Below are 21,486 nucleotides of genomic sequence, written 5' to 3' on the forward strand. Positions count from 1 at the left end.
ATCATGTCAGGCCCTCAGAGTGTCCTCAGGTTCTGAGTTCTTTTTATCTGGCCACTTGATTTCTGAGCTCCTAGGATGCGCTTTAGTCACTCAAGCTGTTCTCTGTGAGCTGGAGGGCTCAAAATGAAAGCTGTGATCTTTACAATCCCGAGATGCTGGAGCGGGGGGCCTTAAGGAAAACACCAAATGTCCCTAAAGTTAGTGACACTGACAGAATCTCTAGAAGCATTTAGACTAGTTCATAAATGGGCATTTGGATCAATGTTCCCGCTAATCTTTTCCAGACGTGTGGATTTTTCATTCATGTGTGGAATAATTACGTGCACTGAGGCATGTGCACCACCAATGGAAACACACAGCCTAAGCCGTGGTGCTCTGCTGCTCAGTAGGCGACGTTTGAATTTCTCTTGAGCAGCTGCACATGCGCCCAGCTTATAGGGAACATGGATTCAGATACGTGTACCTCTCATAAGCCATTTTTGGTGCCTCTGCTTACCTCCTTGGCATTGACGGTGGTCTTCAGAGCACTCTCATCCTCAGGGGGGCTTGGTTGGACGCTCTGCAGGTGTTGTCTTATCTGGGTGCGCTATGGCCCGTCATCTATAAGGACAATTTTCCTGTATCTGCCAGTTCCAGTTTCTCTGGCCCCAATGCAAATGACTGCCGAGTTGGACTGTTCCAACTCTAGGATGTGTGGTGGGAGGGAGTCATGGTGCTTGCTAGCAGCATGGCGCTGACCAGGGAAAGGGATGCGCCTTTTCAAAGGACCTTTGCTGCCCAGCAGCCAGCAGTGACCTGTACAGATCAGAGGAGCTGGAAGGTTGACTCACCTGGGTTGAGGGTTTGGGGCTGAGACTGGGAAAGCTTCAGAGTAAATATCCAGTTGTGAGGTGCGGGGTAAGTTACTCCACCCCTCTTCCTTCTTCAACAAGAGCCGCCTTATCTGCCCTCCACCACTGCCTTAGTGATGTTCCTGCCTATGTGCCCGCTCTGGCTCCGTGCCTCTGCTGGGTGGCTCTTAACCTCTTCTTTCCTTTGGCTCCAGATTGTGCTCTCCTCTCTCAAACATGGCCTCTTCGGTGGACAGTGGCTGAAACGGGTCAGCTACGTGCGCTGGGAAGGCCTTTTTCGCTGCATTCCCATCTTTGGCATGTCTTTTGCCTGCCAGTCGTAAGTACCCACCGGTCCAGCGATCGTGGCGTTAGCTTGGGGAGAGCAGAGGGTCCCAGGGATCTGATTGGGGTAGCTGCCGTCTGGTTCCCTCTTGCAGTTTAATCACACTGTTTTACAGCCCACGGAAGTGCAGCCGCTTTTGTTACGCAGATGGGGGGAGGGAATTATGTTTCACTCAGGAGTTCCTGCACTCGAGCAATTACAGGTTCATAAAATGCACTGGGTCAGATTAATCCCTGGTGTGACGTCGTTGGCATTACACCAATGACGAATTTGATCCAGTGCTTGAAAAGCGTGGTTCAATATCAGGAAAAGAGACGTGGCTGCTTCCATCCTAACCGTCATCCGAACCCCCTCCCCAGGCACATCCACGCTGGCAGCCTCCCCAAATGCAGCTGTGAATTTTTAAAAGACACTTGCATAATCGTTGGCTTCAGCTCATTGCTTCTAGTTGCCCACTGCTTTTAATGAGGGCTAGCTTCTGGGGCACACAGGCATGGTACCAAAGACCCGGTTATTTCCATGACTCCAGCAGCGTTACTTTCCCCAGCCAAATGACAAGAGCAAGTGATTCATGCCTGGTGGAAGCAGCAGCCAGGTCAAAATAGATGTGTAAATCCAATTGTGGACACAAAACAAGACCTTCAGCATTAGGAAGGCTGGCAGAATGGGCCCTTCCCCCCTGTAGTTCTAGCAAACGTGCTGCATGCCAGTAGTAAATTAATGTGACAAATAAAATTTGTTCATACTGCTGTGTTTACACCCACATGTGAGATCCAAATCATCATTTCCCACTTATCGTCTCTCTTGGCAGCTTTGTTTCTAGCAGAACACGCTCCAGTCTTGCTGTTTAATGTCTCCATTGTAATTGGCGACAGAAATTGTGTTCTTTTACAGCTTTACCTAGTTACCACTGTAGGGTTTTCTTTTTAAATAGAAAATTGTCCTTTTCTTGTGGTAGCCTCACAGTAACCAGTGCACATTTGTAGGGAGTTGGAAACCCAGCAAAATTATATGGTCTGGACTAGTGTGTGCATATATCTATCTAAATATAGATTCTGTTATGCCACTGAAAGAACGAGCCAAACCTACAGCTAAAACCTATATTTCCCCCGCCCCCAGCATCAGAAAAACATGCAGTCCATGTGATGTCACAGGCATATCATTTTCTGACTGGGGAGATTTAATTTTGCTGGCCTCCCAATCATTTTTTGAAAAATAAATATGAATAATATCTAAAAAAGCCATATTCTTCCCCCCCAGATACACAAATGCAACATGCAGTGGTGACAAGCAGAATGCACCATTATTTTCATCTCTCTTAAATGCATGATCATACTTGTAGATTCGGTTCCCCTGCGCTTTGAAATGTATATTAGTGTTGCTCAACTCAAAGAGGAATCTCCCTCTCCACCATTATGCAGTATGGTCTAGTAGATTCACTGGGGAGATTGGGAACTCGGAACCCCTGAGTTCTGATCCAAGCTCTGCCACATTCTTTCCATGTGACCTTGGGCAAGTCTCTTAGCCTCCATACCTCAGTTTGCCCAACTGTAAAATGGGCACACCATATTTGACAGGAGGGTTGAGGATTAATATATAACCTGCACCTTGTCCTAGGTTCTGATGCCAGTGACACTGGTGTCATACCACTGAGGTCACCCACTCAGCAAAGTCAGAATGTGATCCCTTGGCTACTCTGGGTTTAGAGGGGTGCTTAAAGATGTCACTTGCTGTAATGTCAGTGACGGCTTGTGGGTGCTCATTTTTCAGACTGGGCCTGGCGTCTAGGCACAAAGTGACCCTACATTGATTCTCTCGCTCTTGTGTGGTATCTCTTTAATCCCGCGTTTCCCTGCTGACTACTGCTCACGCAGCACCCGTATTCTGCACTACAAATAGTACAGGAGATGGGCTTCACAGGGGTTGGGTGGGGGAATACTGAGTGACAGACGACCTCACTGGTTTCAGCCACCTCTGCCATGCGCCCAGGGTTCCGTCTCGCAGGCTCCGACCCGCCTCGCTTGTGCCCTCCTCTCAGGACTACGGTGACTGTAGAGCGCAGGAGGTCTAGCAGTTCCTCTCCGCTCCAGCCTGGGGTCTTCGATTTACTGGCTTGCAAGTGATGTGGAGTTTCCTACACCAGGCATTTGCCAGGAGAAGGCTTCTGGTCTGTCACTGGCCTGCCACACGCCTGTTCTGGGTTAAAAATAGAACCCAAGCATGCCAGGGTGTGCTGCTTGCTGCGTGCGTGTCGTACTCTTGCTCCACCCAGACGGGCGTTTGACTGGCAGGGAGGTCACGGCGGCATGTGGTCTGGATTGCAGGGACTGGGAACCCAGGCTGACCAGATGGGCATGGCTGTTCGACCACAGAGGGATTGGAGGCAGCTAGAATTCACGTGGCACTCCCCCCCTCCCCCCAGGGCTATGCTGCTGCATTGTTATTGTGCCCACAAAATGGGAGCCTGGACAAGAGAGTGGTCTCCTCGCATTCTCGGATGGCTCTGCCGCCGCTCCACCCCCTGCTGGGCCTGCTGCTATTTCAGAGGAGAGCCCAGGAGGTCTGGCACTTGCTATATTAAGGGGCTTTATTTCAAGATCCGTGAAGAAGTTTAAATCCTACATGGCCTTGTACGAACATTTACCTCTTGGGTCCCATAAATACATGACTGTCACAGTGCGAGATATAGATAGATAGATAGATATATACACACACGCACGCGCGCTCTCCTGCCTAGGTCGCAATATGCAGTTTAAAGTCACAGCCCAGTTTGCCCTGTGCAGAACATTTTGGTGCACCAAAGGTGAAGACTTTGATTCAGTTTCACACGCTTTTGTTTTAATGTCCGTTGGCGGTGGGGATACCCCCTCCCCTCTGAGTTACCCGTTCCCTCGTCTCTTTCGCCCTCGTCTCTTTCTGTAGTATGCAGTCAGGAGGTGGCCACAGGGACGAGAGCAGCAAGAGGTTAATAAGTTGCTAAAATATGCACCTCGTGGTGTAGAAAAAGTAGGTTCCATGTGTTTTCCAAGGATATAAATACCCCCAAATCCTGTGTAATTGGCCCTTCTGGCTTTCTCTGAACTGGGTTCTAGCAGCAGCGCTGAAATATGACAGGCGCTGTATTTAATTTTGTTTGTTTAACTTTTCTTTGAGACAGTGCGATGCTCTAGTCCTCTTCCCGCTTTCATTCTGTAAACACTGCGCTGCTTTAATTATCGGCATGGCGCGCTCCAAGAACAATAATCTCCAATGTGCTGCCTGGACCTGTGCCACTGGTGTATCAGCGGAACAAACGGTCATTCACTTTGTAACACTTTTGAACCGAGATGTTTACATCACACGTTGAACTCCACGTGGTGGGAGGGAATGGGGGGGGAATATTTTTGCAGCACTTAACATGGTGAGTGTTCTGAAATCTCTTGGCACTAGCAATATAAATTGTGGACTGGTCGTGTTTGTTTACGCTGGGCGGGGGGGAGGCGTCAGAGATTTGTCTCTGCTGGGCTGCTGCAAGACAGCTTTGGGAATGCACTTGATTTTGCATCTCTCTGGACGGTTTCCTAAAACTGCTTAATATGTGAACCTGCTTTTCTGCAGCCAGGTCCTGCCGACCTACGATAGCCTGGATGAACCGTCCGTTAAAATAATGAGCTCCATATTTGCCTCTTCCCTAAACGTGGTCACCACCTTCTATGTTACGGTGAGCAACCTCTACCCTGCCTTACTCCCCCTTTGTCCCCTGCTCCCCACAAAGTGTCTTGTGGGATGAGCAGTCGGGAGCATAACTATCGTATGATAGGCCAGGCGTTCCCCGCTCTTGGGGATCAGGCGTCCTGGTGCTGAAAGCAAAATAAAGTGGAAGGGGGCTGCGCATGCAGGGAGGTGTTCAGAGAGCCCAGGGTCTTGGAACAATAGATCCCATTGAGCAGTGCTGGAGTGGGGGCTTCAGTCTCCCATTTTCCATGTGCAGTGGCTGGGTCTCCCATCTTCCAATCGTGTAACCGGACGTGGCGATGCCGTCCAATGAGCTGCTGTCTTTTGAGAGGGCTGCCCGTCAGCCTGTTGCCATTGGAAGGTTACAAAGGAAGTTATGCCTCATAAAACTCCAGTTAATAAAATCCAGTTAATAATTCCCACGGACAGCCTCCCATGTGAGTGAAGTTGCGGCACGGGCTTGTATTACAGCCTCCCTCGCTCACGGCATTCGGCAGCCATCTCGGCTGCAATGCTTAGCCTGCGAGCAAACTCGGAGCAAGGTGGGGTACTGGGAAGGCAGCTGCCCAGCTCCCATCCTCACCCATTCCAGGGGGTCCCCAGTTAAACCCAGGCATCGCCAGCTAATAATGTTAGTGGCTTTTTGGTGAAAGCACCTGCAGCCACCTAGCTTGATTAGGAACGATACCATAGCCGGGTCTCCTGGAAGATCTGCATTGTAGGAAGTTTCCCCCGGTTTCTTAGCTGGGCAGTGCCCTGTTTCATTTGACACACTCTGCCAGTGGGGCGTTGCTTTTGGAAAAGCTCAAAGCACTGCACTCCTGCAGTCTCTCCCCGCTGCCCTCCCTGGCTTGGCGAGCCAAGTGTCATACAAGTGTCCCAATGCCGCAAAGGGAGGTCTAGGGGGAGCCCTGGGCTTGTATGCTGGCTGTTAAGAAAACACCCCCCGGCCTAGCACTCCCTCCCTTTCCCCATTGCACAGGTGGGCTTCTTTGGTTACGTGAGCTACACTGACGCCATCGCGGGGAACGTGCTCATGAACTTCCCCTCCAACCTGGTGACCGAGATGATTCGCGTGGGGTTCATGATGTCGGTCGCTGTTGGGTTCCCCATGATGATTCTGCCTTGCCGGCAGGCACTCAACACCCTCCTATTTGAGCAGCAGGTAAGCCCCTCCCGCCCCGCGCCGCCAGAGGGCGCGCTTTCTCTCTTCCCCTGGCCTGCCCAGCTCGGCCGAGGCCGCCGTATTTCTGAAGAGCAGCAGGTCCCTGGTGTTGAGAGAGGATGAACCCCCAGCCCCAGCCCTGCAGCTGCCAGTGAAATGGGAACCCCTGGGGTGCCCCAAGAGGGGCAGCAGGAGGCTCTGAGCAGAGCTGCTTGTGAGTCTGGCTCTGGAAACGCGCCCGCTGACATGCAGCCGCTCGGAAGGCTTGGCCTTGCACAGCACGGAATAGTTTAACGGGGTTGCACCGTGTGCTCTGCCATCCCCTCACTAGAGCCCGAGTGCAGTGCTCGCTCCATGCTCCAGTAGCCCTTCTCACACCCGGTGTATGCCAAGCGGCGTAAGGGTGCGCTCTCCCTTAGGAGCCGGAGAGGGAGACTTGTCCGTTAGAAACCGAGGACACCCCTTGCCTCCTCCAGCCGCCGTCCCATCTCACAGCCGTATCTAGCTCAAGCTCACGGTCCCCTCCTCCCGACATCTCTGCACCTGCGCCTTCCTGCTCGCTTCTCTAGCTCGGTCTTGCATCTTTAGCTTTCACTTCCTGCTTTGCCTCCCCTTCTTGTAGGCCAGACGGCTCCTTCCTTCCTTCAGATGCTTCCGCTCCACGTCCCGCTTCCTCGTAACAGTTCAGGGATGCCCAGCTGTAGAAATACAGCTTAAATACCCCGCTCCCTCAGGCGCTTTCACCATGCCTGGAAGCAGGTCGTCTTCTGGCCTTAGGTGTACTTTGTGACTACACCAGGGTGGGCAGCAGAGCCTCCGCAGGCTGGATGCGGCCTGCTGCCTCCCTGCCACTCCTCTGCCCCCAGGTCAATCGAGGCCTTGGGACGGGGGAGCGCACAAAGTCTCCTCCTGCCCGGCAAGGGGTGCACAGCGCCTGGATTGAACCGCTGGCTGTTCTGAGCAGCTGGTGGTTCACTCTAGGCACCACACACTCCTGGCACGGTGGGGGCAAGGGGCCAGAGACTTTGTGCACTGCCATGCCTCCAGGCCCTGATTGGCCTGCGGGGAGGGGAAGTGCTGGAAGTCTCCGCCCACTTCCAAAGGCACATGGTGCCTACAGGGAACCGCCGGCTGTTCAGAACAGTTGGTGGTTCTCTGTAGGCAGTGGAGGGGTGTGGGGGGGAAACACTTCACATGCTCCCCTGCCCCCAGGCCAATCAGGGTCTGTGGGCAGGGGATCACGGGAATTGTCCTGGCCCCACTCTTTCTGGGGCAGACCAGGGCCGCTTCAAAAATCTGTTAAGTGCCCCCCCCTTCAAATATTATTGCCCACCCCTGACTGCACCATCCGCCCGATTTAGACTGTAGATCTCTTGTGGCAAGAGCATGTCGTCCTCGGTGTGGTGTTCAGCACGAGGCATGCCCTGGAGAGCAGAGAGCAGGGAGATACCGTGGGGATGTGCTGAGGCCTTTGTGTGCTGAGCCGCAGAGAAGCCTTCTGGGCAGGAAGTAAATGGCGAGTCGTTGGGCGCGCCAGAGCCTGGATCACAGGAGCCTTGCTGTCGAGGCAGCGCCCCGGGGCTCTGCCCGAGGGTGGGGAGGGGCGTGTTTCAGCTGGGGGGGGCTGGATCGGGCAGGGAAGCCTGTTGTGGTTTGGAAGTGGCACCACAAATGCCGTTGGCTGTTTGCAGAGGCGTGGAGCTAGCTGTGAGCCAGGGCCGTGGAGCGGTCCCCTGCTTCCCCAGCTGCACTCAAGAGCCCACGAGCTGTAGCAACAGCCAGCTTGTTTCCCTAGTAACCCTGGGCCCAGGTGCCCTCGCGTTGTCACCACCGCTTGCACTTTCTCCGGCACTTGCTCCCCGCGGCGTTGCCTGGCCGGCGGGACGGGCAACGGAGGGAGCTGTGGTGCTACCTGCCGTCGTCAACCAGACGCTGAGAACTAGCAGCTTTGGGTGCCCTGCACATCAAAATGTCCCCCCCACTTCGCTTCGCCCTCTGCCTGCGTATCTAGGGAGGGGGGCGCGTTGGCAGGCCCTCCCGGCACTGCACGGCCTCGTCCGGCTCAGCTCGCAGGGCGCGCTGGACTGGCAGCTGTGGGGTCCTGCGGGCGCGAAGCTGGAGCTTAACGTGCTGTGTCTGTGCTTTTCCGTAGCAAAAAGATGGCACCTTTGCCGCGGGGGGTTACATGCCGCCCCTTCGATTTAAAGCCCTCACGCTGGCGGTCGTGTTTGGAACCATGGTCGGAGGCATCATGATCCCGAATGGTAAGTGCAGGCGTGGGAGCGAATGGAGGCTGGCACGCTGAGTGGTTGTTAGTTACCCAGGTTTCGTTTGTGCCGCGCTCACGCCTGTGTTCACCAGCCGTGTGTCCTGCAAGCGGTGCACTCGGGCAGCCACCTAGGAGAAATTCACGTGCCACCCTGCTGATTAGCAGAGCGCCCCCAGCCAGCAGCATGGTGGTGCACATAACCCTGTGCCTCGGTGCACGTAACAACATTGATTCCACACACGGAAGGAAAGAATCAGTGGGAACATTGTTCACAAGAATGCCCGTTATTTATGGCTACGGACCCCGCGCGCCGGCGTGTCCAGCTAGCACTGGCTGTGTCTGCGTGCTCCCTACACACGGCTGCAGAAAAGGCGAGCCCGCGGTGGGGTGATTAGCTCGCCTGGCTGCGAGCAGGAACGTGGAGACTTGCGGGGAGGGGGACTGGGAGGAGGTGCCCTTGCAGAGAGAGAGCCCAGCAGGGACTTGCAGCTGGGCGAAGTCATTAGAAGGTGACTAAGTCCTTGTGCGCTGCATACATTGCAGTGACTAATTTTACCCCAGTTCTGGTTCTCTGCTGGCTGGAGGCTGGTCTCACGTTCTCTAGGGTTGCTCGGTGCTGTGGTCATAAGTGGCGCCCTGCCAGCCTCCCCAGATCCTTCCCCTCCCTCCAAGGATTTTTCACACACTCATGTCTTTATTGTTCTTGCTCTTTCTCGCCAGTGGAGACCGTCCTGGGCCTAACAGGTGCTACCATGGGAAGCCTCATCTGCTTTATCTGCCCAGCTCTTATTTACAGGAAAATCCACAAGAATGTCCTTTGCTCACAGGTCAGTGCTGACGCTAATTGACTTCTCCCCCAGCTCCCTGGAGAGCCTGGGAACTTGCTTGGTTTCACGGCCGCGGGGAGACCTGTCGCACCCTCCCCTTCCCCCGATTCAGGTGGGAACCGTTGTGGTCCATTGCACGGATCAGAATCCCTCTGGAGCATGTGGACAGCGGAGGAGGTGCTTGCTCCGTGTGTCACATTGCAATGCCAGCGGCTTTTTATCCTTGTAGGGGCCAGTGAAGCATTCACTTTCCATGTGAAATGTTGTTTACCAAACCCAATCCAGTTTACCAGACCCTAACCCTGACGCTCCAGTGGGCCTGAGTTTGCCCCAGAATGAGAAATCCAGGCAGCATATACAAGCTTCGTAAGCCTTCACTCTCAGCCTGTCTGAGCTGGGGAGCAGGGCGGACCCTGCTGCTGACCCTCGGCTGTTTAACAAGTGTCCGTTGGGGCTCCAGCATTGTCAGTCAGCAGGAATCAGAGTTGTTAGTTTAACTGCACAGTCCCCAGGGGGCAGAAGACATTTTTGTGGGTCCTACAGAAATAATGGCCTTTACTGTTTAATGGCTTGTGGGTTTACAAACACCCGTGAGGCTTTGAAAGCGGAGTGGGGTTTGGTTTTTTTTTTGCTGTTGCTTTCCTTTTCTGTCTGACACGCCTGTCCGTCTGCTGGTGCCTTGGTCCGGCTGTGGCAAGGCAGATGCCCCAGAGGGAAGGCCCTCCTGAATTTTCCGGGGAACGGAAAGCCCTTTTGATGGTGGGTTTTCACTCGGGCTGAGCAGAGGCCTCTGAGGCAGGTGGCCCAGGGCTCAGGATGGGCTGCGCTATTGGACAGACTGCCTGTCAGCTGCCCTCAGCCAAGCTGTGGGTGTCTCGCACCGCAGGGCCTGAGCTGCTGGGCACAGGAGCAGCAAGGCAGATGGTTGTATGGTACAGAAATCCCTGCCACGGCGTAGAGGCTTAAATAAAGTATCGGCTCAGCTGGGATTCATCCAGCCTGCCCGCGAATGAGCTGCTCCCGTCAGGTCTGCACACTTGCTCTGACCCGTGCTCGGAAGTGTTCCAGCGGGGAGCTCCCCCTGGCCGAAAAAAACAAGGAGCTGCAGGCCTGCTCCCGGGCCTCCAGCCTGGCTGCTGGGTTTTCTGCCCGCCCGCTGCTCGCTCCACTTCTGCACGATTCCCCCTCCTGTCTCCCGTGATGCTCCCATGCCCAGTTCCCAGCAGGATGCCTGCTCTTTCCCACTCCACTGGCTTTTTCCTCCTGCTTCCACCTGTGCAGCCATAAGTGACAGGAGAAGGGGCACTGCAAGAACTGGGCTTGTTTGGTTTGGAACAGAGAAGACTGAGAGGGGACATGAGAGCAGCTTTCAAGGACCTAAAAGAGTGGTAAAGGAGGGAGAAAAATTGTTCTCTTTGGCCTCTGAGGACGGGCTCAGAAGCAATGGGCTTAAACTGCAGCAAGGGAGGTTTAGGAAAAACTTCCTACCTGTCAGGGTGGTTAAACACTGGAAAAAATTGCCTGGGGAGGTTGTGGAATCTCCATCGCTGGAGATATTGAAGAGCAGGTTAGACTGACATCTATGGGGGATGATCTAGATGGGGCTTGGTCCTGCCGTGAGGGCAGAGGACTGGACTCTGCGACCTCTCGAGGTCCCTTCCAGTCCTGTGATTCTACGACTGTGACTTGTTTCCCAACCCCGGGCAATAAACCTGCTGCCGCTCTCCTGGCATGCATGGGTCCAGCTGCTAGCTGGTTACTAGCTCTGCTGATTTAAAAAAAAAAAAAAAAAAAAAAGATTTGAAATCCATCTTTATGGGCATCTTCATCTGCCTAAAACAATCATGGTGCGATTCTTCTAGGGAGAGCGCTTCTCTTTCCCAGGGCTGGGCTGTTTACCATGCCCAGAGTCTATTGGATGCCTGCGAGCGTTTGGAGAGCTCCCTGTCAGGTAGCACTGAATTTCACGTGCCTGAACACTGAACTGGTGGCACCGTTTACACTCGAGCCTGGAGGAGTCGGAGGAAGGGTTGAGAAGTTCTTTTCCGAGGGGGCAGGGCGTTTGCATCCCCAGATGTTTCTGTTGGCCAGCAAAGGGTGTCTAAGTCTGCCCCGGAGTTGTTAATTATTACAGACAGCCGGTCAGTCAACAGCTGGCCACGAGCCAGAGTCTGGGAATTGCAGCTTGGATTAAGCTCTGGGGGTGGCTTAGTTAAAAGGCTCCGTGGGCTGGAAAGATGATCAGGTAACGGCGACGAGGGGAAGTGGAAAAGCTTAACGCCAGGCTCACAGAGGTGTGAATGAATCGAGAAATTCTCCCCTTTGTTGTGGTCAGCGCCATCAAGTGTGGCTTGTAAAGTGCAGGGTGCTCTCTGGCTCGGCACGGGATGGCGACAGGGCGATGGCATGTAACACTGCCTCCTGGGAGCTCGGGACAAACTCTGAGGTTTGGCCAGGGGCTGTTAATGGTCAGGGTGAGGCCTGTAAACAAAAGGGTTAGCTTCTGACAGGAAGGTGTTGGCTTCCCGGAGTTGACACAAGTTTGTTTGAGAGGCCCTTTTGGGTGAGGCATCACATGGGGAAAATGAGGCACAGAGAGGCTCCCCACCCTCGTCTGGTGACCCCTGTTTATACCCAGGTGAAGGGATGTTAAAAAGTGGGGAACTGCATAGCCACTGAAAATCTCCGTGGTTACACACACCCGCAGCGGCAGCAAGCTCCCCACGCTGGCTTTTAGGCTGGCTCCTGGCGAGTACCGGCTCCTGCCTGCCGGCCCCACTGTCTGTGTCAGAGGCAGCAGCGCAGGGTGGCAACTGGCTCTCAGGGAGCAGGGCCAGCAGGCGGGAGCCCGTACTTGCCGGAAGCCAGCTTAAAACATCCGTCTTTATCCGAGGCAGCAGCACAAGGCAGCAGCCTATGAGTAACCGTGAACCTTAACCAGTAAGCCCAGGATCATCCATTAACCGTTTACACGGTTATATGGTCACATCCCTACTGAGGTAGTGGGGCTGGAAAGTGGCTCTCCTTGGCTTTACCAGGGCCAGACCCCGTCATCTCTCATGCATGGTACCGTTCTTGGTCTCTGCAGCTCAATGACTGCACAGGCGTCTGGCCTTCTCGATAGAATCGTAGAACACTAGAACCGGAAAGGACCCCGAGAGATCGATTCCAGTCCCCGGCCCTCACGGCAGGACCAAGCACCGTCTATATCATGCTCCATAGGTGTCTGTCCAACCTGCTCTTAAATATCTCCAGTGATGGAGATTCCACAACCTCCCCAGGCAACTTACAACAGTGTTTAACCACCCTGAAAGGCGGGAAACTTTTCCTAATGTCCAACCTAAACCTCCCTCACTGCAATTTAAGCCCATTGCTTCTTGTCCCATCATCAGAGGCCGAGGAGAATCATTTTTCTCCTTCCTCCTTGTAACACCCCTTTAGGTACCTGAAAACTGCTATTGTGTCCCCCCTCAGACTTCTCTTTTCTAAACTGAACAAGCCCAGTTCTTTCAGTCTTCCCACATAAGTCATGTTCTCTAGATTGTTCATCATTTTTGTTTCTCTTCTCTGGACCTTTTCCAATTTCTCCACTTTTTGGAAATGTGGTGCCCAGAACTGGACACAAGATTCCAGCGGAGGCCTAACCAGAGCAGAGTAGAGCGGAAGAATGACTGCTCGTGTCTTGCTCATAATACTCCTGTTAATGCAGCCCAGAATCATGTTGGGTTTTTTTTTTTTTTTTTTGCTTTTTTGCAACAGTGTCACACTGTTGGCTCATATTTAGCTTGTGGTCCACTCTGACCCCTAGATCCCTTTCTGCAGGGCTCCTTCCTAGACAGTCGCTTCCGATTCCGTGTGTGTGAAACTGTTCCTAAGTGGAGCACTTTGCATTTGTCCTTATTGAACTTCACCCTATTTACCTCAGACCATTTCTCCAGTTTGTCCAGATCATTTTGAATTATGACCCTACCCTGAGAAGCACTTGCAACCCCTCTCTGCTTGGGATCATCTGCAAATTTAATAAGTGTACTCTCTATGCCAATATTTAGATCGTCGATGAAGACATTGAACAGGACCAGTCCCAAAACAGGACCCCTACTTGTTATGCCCTTCCAGTATGACCAGGGCCGGCTCGAGCCATTCCTGCGCCCCGGGAAGCGAGCACGTGATGCATGCGCCGTGCACCCTCATTGTACGAGGAGTAAGGGAGGTTGGAGGAAGAGTGCTCTTTCTCGGACTTCCTGCTGCGTAGACAGCGCCAAAAGCCGAAATAAGCTATTTCGACTTCAGCTACGCACTTGACGTCATTCAAGTTGTGTAGCTTATTTCTGCTTTCGCCCCGTTGTATAGACGTGCCCTAAGAGACCGAGGCAGGTTTTGAGGCTAGTGTCCGATATTTCCTTGGCTGTGTAAGGATACGTTCAGACAACGGGGCTATTTTGGGATAAACGTGCCCGTTATTTTGAAATAACAGGCACGCTGTCCCTGTAATCCTAGTTCCACGAGGGCTAAGGGATGTCTCTAAATAGCACGTTACTTCAAAATACAATCGAAACAGGATACACAATGTACGTAGCACAAATTGCGTATCTTATTTCGAGTTTAGGGTGCCTTGCAGACGCACCCTAATAGTTACTAAGAGGGATCACTTAGGGAGAGCATGGGTTAGTGGTTAGAGCATGTGGCAGTGGCAGCATGGTGGTCTGGGTTCTCTTTCCTGCCCCGGTACTCCTGGAGTGAGTGTCCCTTCCCTGACGCTGTAGTGTCCCAGAGATCTCCCACGACTCCCCCGGGAGCAGCCAGTGCCTCCTGGAGCATCTCTTTTCCAAACTAAACAAGCCCAGTTCTTTCAGTCTTCCCTCCTAGCGCATGTTCTCTAGATAGTCTGCTTGCAGTTAACCGCCTCCCCTCTTGGTGAGGGATTAGGGATGTTAGCGGGTGAGCAGAGCTGTGTGGCCCTGGAAGCGGCATGGGAGCTGGCAGTCCTGTGTGAGGAGCAGCTCCAGCCCAATTTAATCTGTTAACCAGTTAAACTTAACGCTTAACCGGCTAACTAATTAACAGGATGTTCCATCCCTATCAGGGATGTAAACAGGTAACTAGTTACCCAGTAAGCATTAAGCTTACTGGATAGGTATCTGGTTAACCAGATGGGCCGGGTAGTGGGAACTTGGACAGGTCAGCCCTGACCCCGGCCCACTTCCCCGCATGCAGGAGCAGGCGGGACCCTGGTCACAGCGCGGTGTCCATGCCATGCCTGCCTACAGCCCTGTGAGACACCCGCCCTGGCGGCTCTGCGCTGGCACTCCCACGGGGGACGGGCTAAACGGTCCCATTTAATCGCTTATCCAGTTAACGGTCTTGAACGATATGTACAGCCCTGCTCTCGGTGTTTCCTAACACTGCTCAGGGTCCAAAACAAAAGGGTTTAGAAAATACGCTGCAGTCCTTCTCCCAGGCCACGTGCTTCCTAGATCCCTGCCATGTCTGCAGGAGGCACCTGAGGATACTTCAGCTTCTGGGCATAGGGGGAGCTCAGAGCACTAAGCAACATCGGCAGGGCAAAGCACATTCCCTTCTTCACGGCCAAGCCCCCCACGGCTAGACTGCTCCTGGGGGAAGTGAGGCCTTTTGACTCTGCCTTAGTGGCCAGACGCGGGTTTCTGCGGCCCTGGCTAGGCCTGCCGCTTGTGAGGTTTCCTGGTGCGCCCCCTCCATAGCACTCCGCTGCGCCACTGCTGGCGGCTGTTCAGCGGCAGGTGAGGGTCGAGGGTCCCTCGTTCACCAGTGTTGACCCTTTGTCCGTCCGCCTGCACAAAGGGACGCTGCAGAGGGCGGCTAACCAGAGGTGCCCCCCTCTGGGAGAAGGCTCCCTCGGGGATGGGAAGGGGAGTCGAGCTCCCAGAGCCTGGCTGAGGCCAGCAGGAAGCGATTTTTTCGGGGGTGTATTTGGGCTTTGGTGTCATGTGACATGGAGACAGCTATTTGAGTCTCTTCTCTTCATTGTCGTCTCTGGCAGGCCCCTGCCTGCAGTGATGCAGGAGCAGACGAAGTTCCTTATTGCCGTGTTCTTGCTACGATCTTCTAATTACCCCGTTGGCATTACGGGAAGCCCAGCTAGGGAGATAAATGTCTTTTCCTCCTCACTCGCGTTCCAGCAAGGTCATTTCTGCCGTTTGACTGGCTGCCTGCAGATGCTGGGTCAGATCCATTACCTTCCTGGGTAGTCACCTGCAAATGAGGGTGTTTTAAAATTTAACCCTTTGAGTGATGTTGCTTGGAACAATGTTTTATTCTGGGAACTATAAAACAAGCCCCTCTGGAGGGGGATAATTAACGAGAGACTCCACGGGAGCTCTTAAGAAGTGCTTTAATGCCCTGCCAGCCCTTTTCAGGCAACAACGAATTCACCGGACAGAGACCTCAGCTGGTCCCTGCTGCCTGCCGCTCGGCTGTTCAGCCTGTGACCAATGAGCTTTGTTCTGCAGTTGTACCACGTGGTGGACCCGCGCTCCTGTCCTGTCCCTGGCACCTCCACAGCTGTCTGGAGTGGTCAGGGTTGCAGGCGCTGGCAAGGCAGTGATGGGAAGCTTTGCCCAGCCCCCTCCCCACTCTCCGCCTGGCTCCAGGCAGAGAGCGGTTGGCTCCTGGAGAGCCCAGACGGACTCTGAAAGCCCTGAGAGGCAGCGTGGCTCGGAGCATCCGAGCGGGAGGGATGCGAGGCCCCGGGCGTTGAATCAGGGCTGAGAGGTGCCTCCCAATGCCCAGTAAGAACTGAATTTTCTTTGAAACAAACCCAGCTGCCATTTGCTGTTCAAATTCTCCGCTGTTTCCCCAGAGAGCTCTCAGGCCTGTGCGCTAAGGATCTAACCGTGCAGTCGATTAACCAATTAACCGATAAGCAAAAGCCTGTAGGTTAATGCTATAGACTACATGCATCCCCTCCCCCCCGGCCACTTAAATGTTTTAACAGGCTGGCCAGCAGCCTGGCTCACTCCTGGCTTGTGCCGGGTCCGGGACCTACCCCCACTGTGATTCTGCATTTGAGGTGTATTAGGAGGCAGGTGGGCATGCAGCCTGGCTCAGTTCTGGCTCATGCTGGGAGCTCAGATCCCTCCTCCCCCCCCCCGGTGTGGCTGCTCTTCCCCCCCCCCCCCCCCCCCCGGTGTGGCTGCCTCTGTATCAGAGGCATCAGTGTGTGGTGACATGCAGCCAGTCCGCGAGGGGAGCTGGTTTTTAAACTGACTTCCTTCGCAGAACAGCGCAGCACCTGGCACCCTGCGCTGCTGCCTCTGATACAGGAGCAGGGGGCTCCCCAGGAGTGGGGCCGAAGCGTACCGGCTGCCAGTCCCCCCCCCGCGGACTGTTGAACAGTTGACTAACCGCTAGGCATTCACGACTGTTCAGTTAACCGATATTTACCATCGCTACTGTGCGGGGGCCGTGGGCGCCCTTTCCCAGAAACGCTCCTTTTCCCCTCTTGTGGTTCTGGAGCCCCAGCCCCAATGCAGCACGTGCAGGCACTTCGGGGGGAACCAGCCAACCTGAAAACAGAGGGCAATGGTGGAAATGGCAAAGCCTGCTGGCTCTGTGTTTGTACGCCGCAGGGCAGGGTGTCCTGCTCCTTCTGCGCCCACACATCCAGCGGGCGGAACTGGTTGGATACCAGGGAGTAGTTCTCAGGGGTTCACAGTCAAGATGGAAGGCGGCAAGTGAGGTCTGCAGGGATCCAGTTCTGTTCAATATCTTCATCAGCAATTTCACTAATGGCCCAGAGAGTCTGCATATTCTCAAGTTGCGGTGGGAGCGGCCCAGGTTGGATATTAGGAAAAACTGTTTCACTAGGAGAGTGGTGAAGCGCTGGGCTGGGTTACCTGGGGAGTAGTGGAGTCTCCATCCCTAGAGGTGTTTAAGTCTCGGCTTGACAAAGCCCTGGCTGGGTTGATTTAGTTGGGATTGGTCCTGCCTAGAGCAGGGGGCTGGACTTGACCTTCTGAGGTCTCTTCCAGCTCTATGGTTCTATGATTCTGTCTTAAGTTGGTGGATGACACCAAGTTGGGAGGGGTTGCAAGTGCTTTGGAGGATGGGATTATAATTCAAAATGAACTGGACAAACTGGAGAAATGGCCTGAGGTAAGTTGGCTGCAATTCAATAAGGACAAATGCAAAGTGCTCCGCTTAGGAAGGAACAATCCGTGTCACACGCACAGAATGGGAAGCGACTCTCTAGGGAGGAGACCTGCAGAAGGAGATCTAGGGGTCATAGTGGACCACAAGCGAAATACAAGTCAACAGTGTGATGCTGTTGCAAAAAAAAGCAAACATGATTCTGGGAGGGATTCACAGAAGTGTGGTGAGCAAGACACGAGAAGTCATTCTTCTGCTCTACTCTGCGCTGATTAAGCATCAGTTGGAGTATTGTGTCCAGTTCTGAGCGCCACACCTCAGGAAAGATGTGGAGAAATTGGAAAAGGTCCAGAGAAGAAGAACAAGAATGATGAAAGGTCTAGAGAACATGAGCTAGGAGGGAAGACTGAAAGAACTGGGCTTGTTTAGTTTGGAAAGGAGACTGAGAGGGGACATGATGGTGGTTTTCAAGTATCTAAAGGGGTGTTACAAGGAGGAGGGAGAAAAAATTTTCTCCTTGGCCTCGGAGAGTAGGACATTAGGGCTGTGTCTACACTACATGTCTTTGTCGGCAGAGGCATGTAGATTAGGGTTGTAGGCAAAGATAAATGAAGCCGCGATTTAAATGATCGCGGCTTCATTTACATTTACATGGCTGCCGCGCTGAGCCGACAAACAGCTGATCAGCTGTTTGTCGGCTCGCCACTAGTCTGTACGTTCCCCCTGTCGACATCAAAGCCCTCTGTCGGCAGCCCCGTTATTCCTCGTGGAATGAGGTTTACCGGGGCTGCCGACAGAGGGCTTTGTTGTCGACAGGGGGAACGTCCAGACTAGCGGCGAGCCGAGAATCAGCTGTTCAGCTGTTTGTCGGCTCAGCGCGGCAGCCATGTAAATGTAAATGAAGCCGCGATCATTTAAATCACGACAGAGGCATGTAGTGTAGACGTACCCTAGGAGAAACTTCCTACCTATCAGGGTGGCTAAGCCCTGGAATAAATTGCTTAGGGAGATTGTAGAATCTCCATCTCTGGAGATATTTAAGAGCAGATTAGACAGACACCTGTCAGGGATGATCAGGTGGTACCGGGTCCTGCCATGAGGGCAGGGGACTGGACTCGATGACCTCTCGAGGTTCCTTCCTGTTTAGTGTTCTGTTCTATTCTATTCTTCTCTATTCTAATTATGTGCAAAACAGAAAGCGCTGCTCCTCTCCTGCAGACGATGCTAGGCATGCTTTGTAAATAGCTGAAGACAGTGTTTTGACCTGCAGAAGAAACTTGCTTCTTTTCTGAGGGTACATCTACACTGCTCTTTTTTTTGCAACAGCATCACACTGCTGACTCATTTAGCTTGTGGTCACTGTGGGCCCTAGATCCCTTTCTGCAGGACTCCTTCCTAGACAGTCACTTCCCATTCTGTGTGTGAACGGATTGTTCCTCCTAAGTGGAGCACTTTGCATTTGTCCTTATTAAACTTCATCCTATTACTCCCCTAGCTTTCATGTCCCCCGTGGGGCCAAACAGGTCTCTGTTGTGGGGTCCAGTTCCCTGTAATTGCTGGCCAGTGGCTCTGGCGCAGCCTTTTCCAGGCTCTGTCCCCTCTCCCAGTGGTTCTGAACACAGTGGGGGCGTTGAGCTGCAGGCCCAGTTCCAGGAGAAGCGGGTGCAGTGACAGTTACTGTAATTAAATAGGTAAAAATAATACGCTGGCGTGTAATTAAATCTCCTCCTTAACTGTCTGTTTGTCGGCCAACGGACCACCCACTTGGGTCTTTCATCTGGTACCTTTTCCATGCAGGGCAGCTGCCGGTCTCTTAGCAGCTCAGTGCCCATGGAAGCCGAAGATTCCCCAGGCCTGTGTGTATTTATCTGTTGTTTTTTGGGTACCATCTGTGCTTTCTCCCCCCTTCCAAAGTATCCCAAGCAAAGGCGCGGAGAGATTCTTATCTCCAATACTGGCCCATGGGGATGTAAGCTCTGCCGTGGCGAATGGTATCGCCTGCCTAGCACAGACGTCTTTCCATGTTGTTCGCTTTCCCTTTGGAAAGCAAGACACGCGGCATCCCCAATTCACACGATACACGCGGCTCTCCCCTTGCCGGGGAGTGCATCCACAGTTCACACACACCACCTGGTTTCCTGGTTGTGCATTGCTGGAGGCAGACTGGTCAGGTTTTCGGCCACTTTTACCAGGCTGCAGTGTTCAGGCTGTGTAGGGAGAGGGGTGCTGGAAATCCGTGTTTTTCTGAGGAAAACAAGAAGAGTTGGTTGGAAAGATTTCTGTAGCTTGTAAATGCTTAAGCCAGGCTTGGCCTGACGGCCCTGGTTACTGAGCCAATGGAATTGGAACGTAACAGTCGCCATGCGCAGTCAAAATGAGCCTTCTTTTTAAAATCCTGTCCGGACGTTCTCTGGCCTCCCTCCGCTCCTCGGCCCTCGTTCTAGCCACAATCTGAACACTCCTGCGCCAGGGCCCTCTTCTCCACAGCCTCTGAAATGGCCTTTGTGCCCCGCTGGAAACTCCCTTCCTTGCTTATTTGCCTCCTGCCGCGTTGCTCCCTTCCTACCGCTCGGTTAGTTCGGTCGCCGCCCGGTGCTCTGACGCGCTCTGGAGGGACAGCGTGCGGGAAGGATGCGGTTCCGAACAGTGACTTGGCCTCCATTGTGCGTGTTGTGCAGATCATCTTGGGCATCGGCCTGGGGGTCCTCGTGATCAGTACCTACACCACCCTCTCGGTGACGGAGGACACGCCCGGGAAAACGGCAGCCGTGGAACTGACCGACCCGCTGAAAGAAGCCAAGAATGGAATTGACCCAGATTCTGTCAAAATACCAGGTACGTGTTCTGCGTCTGCCCTTCAAAGCCCCTTTTGTTGTGTGGCTGGATGCCTTTTCCAGCCCCTTCATCTCCACGGCCTCCTGAGGAGGTTTCCAAGAAAGGGCGCAGTTATCGCTTCCCAAAACGCCGCTTGGGCCCCTGCCAGCGGTGTGGCTTCTGTGTTTTGTTCTGTCGCGCGGGGGGCGGCCCGCGACCCTCCCCTAGTGACAGGACTCTGGAACTACACAAGGCCGCAATAAAAGGGGCTCTGTGCGCAGGAGACTAGAGATAGCACTGTACTGGCCACCTGTACACAGGGCCCAAGGAGCCAGAACAGGGCTGCTTTCACCATTGCTGCCAGCGCATTGTACAAGGTTTCAATAACAGGCCATTCATTGCGCTCAAAGGTATGTAAATTTATGGGCGCCGGCTTGTTTTTGGTGGCGAAGATATAAATTTGGAGCCAGTTTGAGCCCTGCCCAAGCCTGTGATTATGCTTCAGCTTTGTTTGCTGGTATGTGTTATTTATTATTTGTTTACTGGGGCTGTTGATAGAATTATGGCCTGACCTCGCTTCCACAGCTGCGGGCCTGCTTTGCAAGGCCATCGCTAGCAGGTGTGGAGTGACACCCCCCCCCCCCACCCCTCGGTGGCTGTGTTCTGGGGGGCTTGAGGCCTGTTTGGTTTTGCTTGGGGTTTTCTGATCTTCGGGGCTTTGAAATGTTGTGGATACTGAGAATGGAAGCGAAAAAGAAATAAAAATCCGGCTTTTCTGCTGGGGATTATACTCCCTTCTGGTCGCTGGCCCTGTTCCTGGTGAACAGCTTTGGGCAGGGGTGGGGAACTGAAGGCCCGGGAACCGGATGTGGCCCCCAGCTTGCCTGGATCTGGTCCCCAAGGCTCAGGGCCTCCTCCAGCACTGTAGAGCCCGCACTGGCGCTCCAGCCCCCCACTGCGGGGCTCGGACACAAAATCTACTAGGCTGGGCCCTCGTAGGCTCTGGTGTCGAGGGGAATGTGGGGAGCGTCGTCTTCCTCCTTCGTCAGGCACCAGGCTAGTGAGGGTTGGTGGGTTTTTCTTGTATGCGACCCTGCCTGATTTTCCTGTGGATCAGTGGCCCCCGACCCACGAAAGGTTCCCTGCCCCTGGCTTTGAGTGCCTCTAAGACCCTGGTGCTGGTTGTGATAACATTCCCTCCCGCTGCTCCGGTGTCACACCGTCAGGCTGACGGCTCCTCCGCGGCACACCGTCACTCGCCCGGCAGTTCTCAGACTGTTTTCTCGTGATCCAGTTGAAGAACGTTTTTGATGCCTGGGACCCAACTTAATGTGACTGGAGCGTGGGCTCCGGGGTGGGGCTGAGGAGGAGCTTTGGGGCGTAGGAGGGGGCTC

At 53.8% G+C, this 21,486-nt stretch overlaps 1 protein-coding gene across 5 annotated transcripts in view; it reads left to right on the forward strand.

The window, feature by feature from the left end:
• The window catches only part of SLC38A10 (solute carrier family 38 member 10), a 56,124-nt gene that overhangs the window by 17,369 nt on the left and 17,269 nt on the right, over positions 1-21,486 (forward strand). For all 5 annotated transcript variants that reach the window (XM_075904071.1, XM_075904069.1, XM_075904070.1 and 2 more), the window contains exons 6-11: positions 1,046-1,170; positions 4,774-4,876; positions 5,873-6,055; positions 8,208-8,319; positions 9,045-9,151; positions 19,957-20,113. In XM_075904071.1, coding sequence (XP_075760186.1) covers positions 1,046-1,170; positions 4,774-4,876; positions 5,873-6,055; positions 8,208-8,319; positions 9,045-9,151; positions 19,957-20,113 — 787 coding nt within the window. The remainder of the gene's footprint in view (positions 1-1,045; positions 1,171-4,773; positions 4,877-5,872; positions 6,056-8,207; positions 8,320-9,044; positions 9,152-19,956; positions 20,114-21,486) is intronic.

The sequence above is a fragment of the Pelodiscus sinensis genome, chromosome 20, assembly GCF_049634645.1.
Source record: "Pelodiscus sinensis isolate JC-2024 chromosome 20, ASM4963464v1, whole genome shotgun sequence".
NCBI lineage: Eukaryota > Metazoa > Chordata > Testudines > Trionychidae > Pelodiscus > Pelodiscus sinensis.